Here is a 12,845-nt window from a genome sequence, read left to right on the forward strand (position 1 = left end):
ATTAGTTTGGTTTAAGAAATTTATTGTAATGTTTGAAAGGAGTGTTGGTGTTTATGGATAGTGATGAGCTAATGATGCCTTTTACATTGCCAAAATTCTGTGAAACCGCATTGGAATCAATGGAAGAGCAAAATTACATGAAGACATTTTTCTGTCTGCAGTAACATATACATTGCCATACATTTTCAGAGAAGCTCTTTTCCAATGTGCTACAAATTTTCTTCATAGAAGAAAAAGGCTCACATGTTATTGCCGAATTTCTTTCAAACCCACACAGGACAGCCACTTAGACAGAGGAAGGGCTGGGGTAGGCTGGCATTGGCTCTTACCTCATTGGCAACACCATTAATTTTGTAACAAAACTGTACAGGAACAAAAAAATCACTCTTTCCTATTCATGGAATAAAGCTAACAGCTTACAACTCTCATAAATTTCTGACACATGGGGTAATATGACAACTAATATCTGCTTCCTATAGCAAAGCATTGGGAATGCATGTGACAAAAACCAGGAGACTAATTGACAAAATGTATAAACATGTAACATATACTTCTGCTTTGCTGTGGTTAGTGGTGACAGTCTATTAGGGAAAAAAATGAATCACCACAGTTCTCAGAAAGAGCAGCATGTAAAAAATATCCCATTACTGTGACATATCACTAAACTGTGCCATTGTTAATCCAAGGACCCAGGGGATCACATGACAAACTTAAAAGGAAAAAAAAAAAGAGTAAAAAAGATAGTATCTTTTCATTTGATTGTTGGCGGCTGAACTGCCTCCTCTGCAAAGGTAAAATGAACCACTCCAAATACTACAAGATGTAGTAGCAAAGACTTGTTCCCTGTTGTGAATACAGTGCTGCCTATATTTCTGACTACTGTATTCAGGCTCAGATGGTGGGTCACCTTTAGTACCCCGAGATTGCACATCATTTAGATGCATAAGTTAGGGAGTCCTATTTGGCGCAGGATGCTTAGGAGGCTTGTGATGTGTGCCTTGCACCTGATTTTTATCCTGGTTCAAGGTGTACAGAATGCAGCTTGAACCAAAAATCCGATGAACTTAAGTGCTTTTTGGATAAGTCATTAGGGGAGCAATTTTGCACACTATACTATTCTTGCTTTTATGGTGCAAGCTGTCCTTTCTTTAGTAAATAAAAAAAAGTATTTTGCCTCAGGGACAGGTTGAAGGGGAACCCAATACTTCTTGCTAATGGTAACTATGTACAGGGCTCCCATTGCACCGAAGAGCTCAACATTGCTTCACCAGCTTTAATTTATCTGGTATGTTTGACATGCATGCATCTAGCAATACGACACTAAGCTCATGCTACACCTTGTGAATTAACTTATTTATAGTAGAATACTTACAGAGCAGATATTAATCAAATAGGGAAAAGTAGCAATACTATAAGGGGCATATTTATTATAGTGTAAGCCAACATCACCGGTGATGTAGCCCATAGCAACCAGTCAGATATTTTCTTTGTTTTCTAACTTGTAGCTGACGGTTAAAATCTAATTGCTAATTGTTTCTATGGTCAATATCACTGGTGATGTTGGCTTCCTCACTATAATAAATATGCCCCAAAATTTAAATATATAATCATGTGAAAAACAGCACTCCAGTTATATGATGTACAGTCAAAAGAGACACAAGAGAAAAATTCAAGAGCAAAATTACAACCTTAAAAAACTAGTAAAAGTAAGACAGTAAGACAGTTTCTTAGTATAGAGGTTAACATTACAAAATCAAATCTCAGAGTTTAAATATTAAAATGTAGCTCAATCTTACTCCAATTAAACATGGCAACTAACACAAAATTATTTATTGGTCCTAAAATCTTATTTTTAGCTTCTTTTCCCCATGGGACTGCACCTTAATTTCAGCATAGTAACTTCAGCCAATAATCACAGTCATTGTGCTCATTGGGGGAGATTTACTAATCCACGAACGGTCCGAAGGCGTCCGAATGCGTTTTTTTCTTAATGATCGTATTTTTGCGACTTTCTCGTTGGCGGTGCGACTTTTTCGTATGTTCTGCGACTTTTTCGTCGCCGTCGCGACTTTTTGGTATATTTTCCGTGACTTTTTCGTTGCCGTCGTGAAAAAAACGGATTGTTTTTTCTGCCGTTTACAATCGCTCAATATGAAAAAATCGCGACGCAACGCGGTGGTGCTAAAAAAATCACGAAAAAGTTGCGACGGCGACGAAAAAATACAAATTTTTCTCTTCCGGGATTTGTGGATTAATAAATCTCCCCCCTTGTGTCTTCTGCAGTGTCGGGACAGTCCGACCTTTGCCGGCGCTCCCCCTTCTGACTGTTCCTCCCCTGATGTGTTCAATTTATACGCGCTCTGGGAGGACGTCAGGTGGGGGGGTTAGGGGGGCCCCTGGGGGGGGGGTAGGGGACACAGCTGGCTGGGGCACCTGCAGGGCCCCTGGGGCGGGAGCCCCGGTGGGCCCTGCACCCCCCAGTCCGACCCTGGTGTCTTGTTTAAGATTGTTCATATAAAGTAAAAAAAACAGTAATGGAATGTGAGGTGCATATAAAGGCATCTATCTTACAGTGCATGCTACAGTTTCAACTGCATAAAACAAAACTAGTAACTTTCCACTGATTATGGTCATATTGCTGAAAGTCGTGGGGAAAACAAACTGAAGGATTAGAGCAGTAAATTCAGGATCATATCCATTTGATGTGACTATAGGATAAATTTATCAAAATGCAAGTTTGACAAGAAAATTGCTTCCACCAATTAAATGAAGAAAAATTATACCTCCCCCCACCCCAAAAATTGGAGGCGGTTTGTAACATGATTTTTGATAAATTTTCTCCTCTTACTATTTGTGTGATATTGTAATCCTTTATTGTGCCGATGTGATTTATAGGTATATCTGAAAGATAACTTTTTAAAGAGAAAGTAAAGCTACTTATAAATGCTGAAATGGTTATGCTGCACTCACCCATGCCTCCTGAATTGCAGTAGCATTATGCACTACACATCCAACCTCTGTCATTTTCTTAGTTGTGCTGGCCATGTTACAGCCATCTTGTATTTGCAGTCATTGTAAATATGTGTGTGCATAAAATTTTCCCCCTAACTTATACATCATTAGTCTTAATCAACCTTTTTTTTTTCCGAAAAATGCTCAAGCATTTAGTTAGTTTCTATAATAAAATAGGCTCAACTTGTCTTTGTTATATTTTCCTCTAATACTTTTTATGGATGTCTAGTGGTACTTTATATTTACTACCTATTTACTCATTCTTCTACCAATTTACTCATGTTGTGTAATGCTGATATATTATTAATGTATTAATCAGCTGTTAACCTATGATGTTTCTCTATGAAAGACAACATAGGAGTCATTTACAATTACTAAGCATAGTGCTAGGCAATAAAAGGGCTGAAGAATTGGCTACTTAAATGGTATTCAAAACTTGCTTCTCTTTGTGCCTACTCTGGTACATTATGTTGTAAAAAACAGGGAACCCCTCACATGACAACTGCTTTGATCACATGGTAAGTGCAGGAAGAGCATTTAAATGCATGCCCATATACCTACCCTTCTTTTGCAGGTGCGCTCATTTCCATTTAATTGACTAAGCTTTGCAAATCTGTGCACCTCTGGTATCTGGTGCAGAAATGTTTGCCTGATTGTGACATCTGCAGTTACGCTTAAATTCTGGGGAAAAAAAAAATCACATTATGGTTAAAACACTTTGCTTTCCCTTTGATTATGTGCCCCTAAGACGAGGCTTAAGGATCGCAATAGTATGCGGTTGGACTGGGCCGGTGGGACACCGGGAAAAAAACCTGGTGGGCCCTGCTGACCCATACCCGATACCCAGTAGTACACCTTCACTGACCTCCTTGCCCGACTCCCTTTAAGACTAAAAATGTTAATTTCCAGAATATTAGCAGTGATCTCACATCCTCAACAATAACAAAATACCACGATTTGAGAGCCACAAAATATTTGGGATGGTTGTTTTAAGAAATCTACTGCAGATGTATGGGGTTTAACCTAAACACTTCTAGAAGACTAACCCCCACGTGTAATAAAAGGCAATATGTTTGCCCAGTAGCAGTAACCCATAGCAAACTTGGTGCCTTTTATTATACATAACCCCCTAAAAGAACAAACCTCCTCCTCAGTCCTGTTGTATCCTACCCTTACTTTTATACCAACAGAGATTGCAGAAGGCACTCAGTGATCCCCCAAGCAGCCTTTAAAAAATAATTGTAAACTTTTTTTTTTTTATTTTATTTTTAACAAATGTAGAACATATAATAGCTTATTAGGAACCTTGTCCTTTACAGCATATTACACACTAAAACCACAAATGTGATCCCTCATTAGTATAGTTAGATTTCTTAGCTACTTACACCCTCCATGCCAGCTTTTTAGGACATATAGGCCAAAGGGCCTGAAACGGAGCTGCAATTTATCTCTGTCTACTAGTATACATGAAAGCATCACTGCATCACACACTTACTGTAATTTATCTGCTGACTGGTTTATCTAGAGATACAGTATACCAGTGCTTCTGCCCTTGGTTTTTATATATATTTATGGATATGATGAGGAAGATGATCCAACACTTCCAGGATTTGTGAATGGACATCAAAATATATTTATTGTTGAAATTGACTTTTCCATCTAATACACAGACCTTTATCAAGATATATCCCTACCACAGACCAAACATTAAATACCCCAGTGTGTATTGGCACCAGTACACACTAGGGTATTTAATGTTTGGTCTGTGGTGAGAATACATCTTGATAAATGTCTGGGTATAAGATGGAAACATTGATCTCAACAATAAATATGTTTATTCTGAAGTCCTGTGAGTGCTGGATCTTCTTGCTTATTGTGTTGAGCTAGAACTTGGCACCCAGGTACTTTATAATTTGGTAAGTGCCTTCTAAGATATGATATGTGTTTATGTATATGGATTCTATTAAACAATGTATTAAAATATGGTGAGTGCTGTTTCACAAAGTTATATCCCTTAATGTATCCCAGCATTATTCTAAAGGCAACATTTAAACCTTTTATGAGTAGAGGTTTTTCCCCCTCATATAGACAGCGTACTGCTTTACTGTAAACCCTATTAATAATCAGCCCAGTACCTACTATTTTGATTACTGCATGACTGACTGTTAGAAGGACTTGGTGAAGTCAATGAAAGCAATACAATCTATTTGAATAAATGCATACCTCCAGAAACAGAATTGTCTTTGCAGTCCTGCATAATTAAGAAAAAAATGGAATACAAATTCCATACAAAAATACAAATTAGACAGTGATATTCTGAGACAAACTGCATTTGGTCTTTATTTTAGTATTTTTTTGAGGTTTTTTACAGTTCGCTTTTTGTCTTGAAGCTGTCAAGTTTGGAATTCCCCTAGTTTCATTTCCCCTAGGCAGTTGTTTTAATGGAAGACTGAAAGATAAATAGGAGAGGGTCTGAATAGATAAGGAATAAGTGATAAATATTAACAATAACAATAACATTGTATCCTCACTGAGCAATAGGTTTTAGACTGCCAGGGTCAATGATCCCTTTCTGCAAAACTTTATTCTTCTTATAGAAGAAGAAGGCACAAAAAAAAAACCTAATTAAAAATAAAAAATGAAGACCAATTGAAAAGTTGTTAAGATTAGAACTTTCTATAACATGCTAAATTTTACCAAAAAGGATCGTTTTAAAATGTCTTTGCAACTTGCTTACAAAGAAAATGTGTAGTACTTGTTCGATTAAATATACAATAGATTGTATAGATTGTATCTTAAACTTTATTAAATTATGTGACTGTAGTAATTTTAACCATCTGTGTATCCTTAATCTCTCTGTTTGACTTACCTTCTATAAATTGTATTGTAATCAGTGGTTTAGCTAGCCATGGCCAGCCCAGGTACAGGATTTGCAGCTAGGTCTGCCTGCCAGGTCCTCCCCCCTTCAGGATTCTCATGCTGGTGTCCCCTGACACTCCCACACTAAAAACTTAGTATTTACTCCACATATATATATATAGAATCCAGACATTGGCACTCACCAACAGTAATGATCACACGTCGGGTGCACATCAAATTTCAGGCAAATACTTGTTTGGCAAAGGTAATTGTGTTTTTTGCGTGGACATTTTGTTACTATTACCAACTGTCAAACCAGTTGCTTCTTTCTTTGATTTCATCTTGACTATATTTAAACTATGGCAAAAGGTGTGAAAATGTATAAGCTGAACACATATTGTGGAATTTGTTCATTGTTTCAAGATGCTGATGTTTTAAGATGTTTCATTTAACATATATTTTATTTGAAAGGTGCAGTCTAACCTCTTTTTCTTTATCAGGTTATAAGCAATTAAGAGTGCACTGAGCACCGCTAGTGATTGATACTGCATTTTTCTGCAAATTGTTTGTCCATTATTTCTCTTGAATAGGAAAAGAAAATTGCACGTTGTGTACCAAAAGATTTCCATTCATTGATGGATGCTACCCGGGCTTTCCTCATTTTTGCTAGTTCTTCAATTACTTCTTCACACTTTCCTTTGCATTCCAGGCATATTGTGGTGTGTGGTCACATAACTTTAGAAAGCGTGTCCAACTTCTTGAAAGACTTTCTGCACAAGGACCGAGATGACGTGAATGTGGAGATCGTATTTTTGCACAAGTGGGTAACCAATGACTTTATAGTATAAGGGTTTAAAAGAAGTAACCGTACAGGGTTAATCCTGTACCAAGAATATACTTTCATAAGTCTTTTTTTCTCTTTTCATTTCTTCATTTTTTCATTTCCTTACACTTTTCCCTTTTACCCTGTTCTTTCTGTTTTTCCTTTTATTTCATGCTCTACCTTTATTTAAGTAGTTACAAATATTGAATCATTTTATTATTTAAAGCAACGTTTTGGAATTTGGGATTGAATTCTTTAGTATGGTATGTCTGCCTGCTTTATGGAGCATTTCCCCACTCCGTGTTAGGCTCATAGTAATTCAACTCCCAGAATGCATCACTTCACAGTAGAGCAAGGTTAAGAAAAGCTTGCATTACACTGCAAGCATAAGGGATGTTTGTTCAGATAGTGTTTATGAACCTTTTCTACATAATCTACAGGCAAAGTCACTAGCAGGGAGGCAGACCAATGAACTAGCATGTGCACTTTTTGAATCCAGATTTTACACAACTGATGTGCTGCCCTCATGCCCTTGAATTTTCTGGTGTCTAGTGTACTGACTCCACTGGCTCAGTTTTCATTAATATACAGTCATTAGTGATGAGCACATTTTTTTGCCAGGTATGGATTCGCTGCAGATTTTCACATTTCAGCATTGCCAAATTTTTTCGCAAACCTGCTGCGAAAAAAATTGCAGTTGCATCAAAAAAATATTTGCTCATCGCTAGTTGTCACAAACCTGTAAACTTTTTCTAACTTGGTTTTCTTACGACTTGAGCAGTGTCTTAAATTATATTATCATACTGGCATAAGCATATCAATGAATATTTACCTTATACCTTGAAAAACTGCCACTGCCAGTGCTGGCTGGGAGCCCCCTATGCAGGAAGCCATGTTAGGGCACACTCATGGGTATAATGAGCGAGTGCTGCAACCCCTCATTATGTGCATGCATACCTCCCAACTGTCCTGATTTTCGCGGGATAGTCCTGATTTAAACAACTTAGCCTGCAGTTCCAGATTCTTACTGAAAAGACCCACATTTCTCTTTTTTTTTTTTTTTATCAAATTTGTAATAACACATAAAACAAAACTCTCAGAAATGTGTTCAAACTTTAAATAAGATAAATTTTGTAAAATGTAAGGGGTATTTAGGGGGTGTGGTTGCGAAAATTGAGTTTTTGTAGACCAGACTTTCTCCCCCCTCTTTACATTTTTCAAATGTGGGGGGGTATGTGCCGTAGGAGGGTGATATACATTCACTGCACCTACGCATGTGCATAAGTAAGTGAGTGGGGAGATTGCTTATTATGCACATGCAGGAAGCCCAGTGCTGGCGGGGGAGTTGTTTTTTTTTTTTTTTAAATATTGTTTTATTGTTTCCCCTGTATTAGCCCGCACCTTTGGTGGGGGGAAAATATAGGGGTGATAGGTGCCCTTTAAGGGTATAGTTTCCCTTTAACTTATACTGGTAAGTTAGTATATTCCACTGACAACTTTTCCATTTATCGATTTTCCACCACGAAGCCCTCAGTGCTAGCCTTGATCATTCTAGTTTTGCATAAAAAAACTCTCAGTATATATAATTTCTGTTCCAAGAGAAAATGTATGACCATCTAAAGTCATAGTTCAGTTATGAGCAGTTATGAGTTACAGTGGAGGAAATAATTATTTGACCCCTCACTGATTTTGTAAGTTTGTCCAATGACAAAGAAATGAAAAGTCTCAGAACAGTATCATTTCAATGGTAGGTTTATTTTAACAGTGGCAGATAGCACATCAAAAGGAAAATGGAAAAAAAACTTTAAATAAAAGATAGCAACTGATTTGCATTTCATTGAGTGAAATAAGTTTTTGAACCCTCTAACAAAAAAAGACTTAATACTTAGTGGAAAAACCCTTGTTTGCAAGCACAGAGGTCAAACATTTCTTGTAATTGATGACCAAGTTTGCGCACATTTTAGGAGGAATGTTGGTCCACTCCTCTTTGCAGATCATCTCTAAATCCCTAAGGTTTTGAGGCTGTCTCTGTGCAACTCTGAGCTTGAGCTCCCTCCATAGGTTTTCTATTGGATTAAGGTCCGGAGTCTGACTAGGCCACTCCATGACCTTAATGTGCTTCTTCTTGAGCCACTCCTTTGTTGCCTTTGCTGTATGTTTTGGGTCATTGTCGTGCTGGAACACCCATCCACGACCCATTATCAGTTTCCTGGCAGAGGGAAGGAGGTTGTCGTTCAGGATTTCACGATACATGGCTCCGTCCATTTTCCCGTTAATGCGAATAAGTTGTCCTGTGCCCTTAGCAGAAAAACACCCCCAAAGCAAAATGTTTCCACCCCCATGCTTGACGGTGGGGACGGTGTTTTGAGGGTCATAGGCAGCATTTTTCTTCCTCCAAACACAGCGAGTTGAGTTAATGCCAAAGAGCTCTATTTTGGTCTCATCAGACCACAGCACCTTCTCCCAGTCACTCACAGAATCATTCAGGTGTTCATTGGCAAACTTCAGACGGGCCTGCACATGTGCCTTCTTGAGCAGGGGGACCTTGCGAGCCCTGCAGGATTTTAATCCATTGCGGTGTAATGTGTTTCCAATGGTTTTGTTGGTGACTGTGGTCCCTGCTAATTTGAGGTAATTAACTAACTCCTCCCGTGTAGTTCTAGGATGCTTTTTCACCTTTCTCAGAATCATTGACACCCCACGAGGTGAGATCTTGCGTGGAGCCCCAGAGCGAGGTCGATTGATGGTCATTTTGTGCTCCTTCCATTTTCGAACAATCGCACCAACAGTTGTCACCTTCTCTCCCAGCTTCTTGCTAATGGTTTTGTAGCCCATTCCAGCCTTGTGCAGGTCTACAATTTTGTCTCTGACATCCTTGGACAGCTCTTTGGTCTTTCCCATGTTGGAGAGTTTGGAGTCTGATTGATTGATTGATTCTGTGGACAGGTGTCTTTTATACAGGTGACTAGTTAAGACAGGTGTCCTTAATGAGGTTGACTAATTGAGTAGAAGTGTCTAACCACTCTGTGGGAGCCAGAACTCTTAATGGTTGGAAGGGGTTCAAAAACTTATTTCACTCAATGAAATGCAAATCAGTTGCTATCTTTTATTTAAAGTTATTTTTTCGATTTTCCTTTTGATGTGCTATCTGCCACTGTTAAAATAAACCTACCATTGAAATGATACTGTTCTGAGACTTTTCATTTCTTTGTCATTGGACAAACTTACAAAATCAGTGAGGGATCAAATAATTATTTCCTCCACTGTATGTTTTCTCAAATCAGGTTCCAGTAATACCAGATTTAGCAGAATTTTTTGGTAAACCCAGGGCTGTGCTCCACTCTGTTCTCTCTCTCACTATATATATATATATATTTGTGTCTTACGTAGAAACACTAAGTCATTTATTAGTGGAGACCTAAATGACCCAAGTGTGTCTGCATAAGACCTGTCTTTCCTGGTGGAAAGGCATCCTACTCTCCAGTATATGTAAATGCCGGCTGCATTGACTGTGATATATATATACATACAGTACATACACACACACATATATATATACACACACATGCCTATATAGACCTATTAATACACTCATATACATATACTCATATACACATATATAAACTATATAAACCAATACATAAAGTAACTGTAGCTCTTAAGATCACAATAACCTTAAATATGATGATAGCTGATTAAAAGTGGGCATACAATGTGTGACTAGTGATGAGCAAATCTGTCCCATTTTGCTTCGCTGAAAAATCTGTAAAACGACAGGAAAATCTACGAAATGGTGAAGAAATTGCAAAACTCAGTTGTCGCAAGACTTTTTTGTCACAGTCTTTTTTTTAATGCAACCACTCCCAATTCTGACACCCTATTTTGATGCAACCGCAACTTTTTTGACACGCAGCAAATTTTCGCAGAAGTTTTGCAAAACAATTCACCAAAGGAGAAATGCGGAGCCTTAAGGTAATCTATACCAGTGGTGTAACTACTCTGCGCCAGGCCCCCCTGCAAAAAAAATCTTAGGAGGGGCCTGACGCAAAAAAGACTGGCTCCTGCCTGCTCTTCTGCCTGAGAGCCAGCATGGAGCTTTATATGCATTTATGAAGGAAGCAGACCCCGTGGTCCGGGCCCCCCTTTCCCCTAGGCACTCCTGTGACTGTGGGGTTTCCTCGACTGTTACGCCACTGAACTATACCAAATGATTGGCAATACAGAGGGAATAAACAATCAGATCTACAGGAAGTGAAGGGGAGCAATGGCTCTTCTTTACCGCCTTCTTTGCTAATGAACCTGCCAACAAAGTACTCTGGCAGATGAATCTCATGTTTGAATAGGTTAAATGTGAGCTGACATACATGTGGTTGTTGGTTGGTTAACATATAATGATGAAAAAAACTCTAATAATCATTTCAGTACAGCTGTATCCATGAATTACATCTTTTTTTATGGGGGGTTCAAATTCATTTAAAAATGTAATTGCAATTAAAGGCAGTATTTGTCTATATATATATATAATAGTATAAATCAGTTCTCCTCAGTTCTGTAATTTCAGTAGCAGTGAGTGTACTCCCCATTAAATAGTGTGTTGATAGTATTATGGGGACTAAAGAGACCATAGGAGTCATATATCATTGGCAAAGGTGCAAAAATAGTGTAAAAAATAGATGCAAGGCACCCGGCCCCATCGTGCAGCAACACTTTATTCTTGCTGTATTCTTGAGGGAGGCATTATAGGCACACTTCACACCCATCAAACTTGCTCATTATTCACATACTCAGATTAGCGGTGACTGATGAAGTCTGCAATGAATCCTGGTACTTACTGCTTGCCCTATGGTAAAGACAGGGATGACTTGCACCTACTGGCAATGTGTTTTACCTGATTTTTTATGCGGATATGTTCTTTGGATATTTGTGTTAGGACTGTCTACACTGGAGGAGGCAACATTATCAGTGAAATATTCTTATATTAGTCATTTTCTGACGTCAGAGATACAATTATATAATGTAACTGTATTAGATGTTCTTATGCATTATATTAAAAAATAATATATATATATATTCATATTCATCTCCTGTGTGTATCTTGACAGCATCTCTCCAAATTTGGAGTTGGAAGCTTTATTCAAGAGACACTTTACTCAGGTAGAATTTTACCAGGGATCTGTTCTCAATCCACATGACCTGGCAAGAGTTAAGGTAAGATATTAATAACTGTTAGTAATGATTGTTTTCTAATCATTAAAAACAAAATGGCAAAGTGGCATAATTTGACATTAATATATAAGAGAAGAACAATCTAGAAGAGCTATCTGAAAGGCTCATTAACATTTAATAGTTGCTGTTTGTAGATTTGGGGGAAAATACACCTGTATTTTAAATAAGGCCACCACAATTGTGAGTTTGGATTTACAGCTCTGACACCAAACAAAAAAAAAACTAATAGGCACATCTAATTATTTGCAATGCAATCATTTATTATGATATTTTTTCATAGGACATGGCCAAGAACACCTAAAAGTGTTTGCTTCAGCAGACACACCTGGTGCTTTATAAATATGCCAATAAATCCATTTCCCCTTAGAAATGCATTACTGAGTTTATTATGTCAAGTGCAGAAACCATGTTATGTCAACAAATAGTATAATCATAGAGGTCACACAAAAGCAGTTTCTTCCTAAGGAAATGTTTATTTATCATACACTTTTGGTGGCATTGCTTAATTAGGCAGGCATAATTACCTGGATTGTTTTTGTCTGTACAGTCTTTTCAGAACTGTAAACATGACATATATAAGTGCAAAGACACAATTGTGGTCCATATCTGTATTAAAATTACATTTTTTTAAACTCAGATTGAGTCTGCAGATGCCTGTCTGATCCTTGCTAACAAGTACTGTGCTGACCCTGATGCTGAGGATGCATCTAACATTATGAGGTATAATAAGAAAGCATTTTAGTATTTAGTATGGCATTTTAAAAAAACAGGTACCTGTACGGAATTCAAAAGTTGTTTTGTGTTAAAAATGACTGTTTTTTCTGTAGTCTCGGTGATGGTGCTATATTGATCAGTACGTTTCACTAGCAATATGTAAAAAATGGTAGTACAGGTATCGGACCCCTTATCTGGAAACCCGTTATCC

The 12,845-nt window shown here is 37.8% G+C and overlaps 1 protein-coding gene across 23 annotated transcripts in view; it reads left to right on the top strand.

Annotated features, from left to right (window-relative positions):
* The window catches only part of kcnma1 (potassium calcium-activated channel subfamily M alpha 1), a 305,326-nt gene that overhangs the window by 185,092 nt on the left and 107,389 nt on the right, over positions 1–12,845 (top strand). For all 23 annotated transcript variants that reach the window (XM_031906033.1, XM_031906034.1, XM_031906039.1 and 20 more), the window contains exons 10-12: positions 6,581–6,691; positions 11,797–11,902; positions 12,558–12,640. In XM_031906033.1, the coding sequence (XP_031761893.1) occupies positions 6,581–6,691; positions 11,797–11,902; positions 12,558–12,640 (300 nt within the window). The remainder of the gene's footprint in view (positions 1–6,580; positions 6,692–11,796; positions 11,903–12,557; positions 12,641–12,845) is intronic.

Source organism: Xenopus tropicalis, chromosome 7, assembly GCF_000004195.4.
Source record: "Xenopus tropicalis strain Nigerian chromosome 7, UCB_Xtro_10.0, whole genome shotgun sequence".
Taxonomy (NCBI): domain Eukaryota; kingdom Metazoa; phylum Chordata; class Amphibia; order Anura; family Pipidae; genus Xenopus; species Xenopus tropicalis.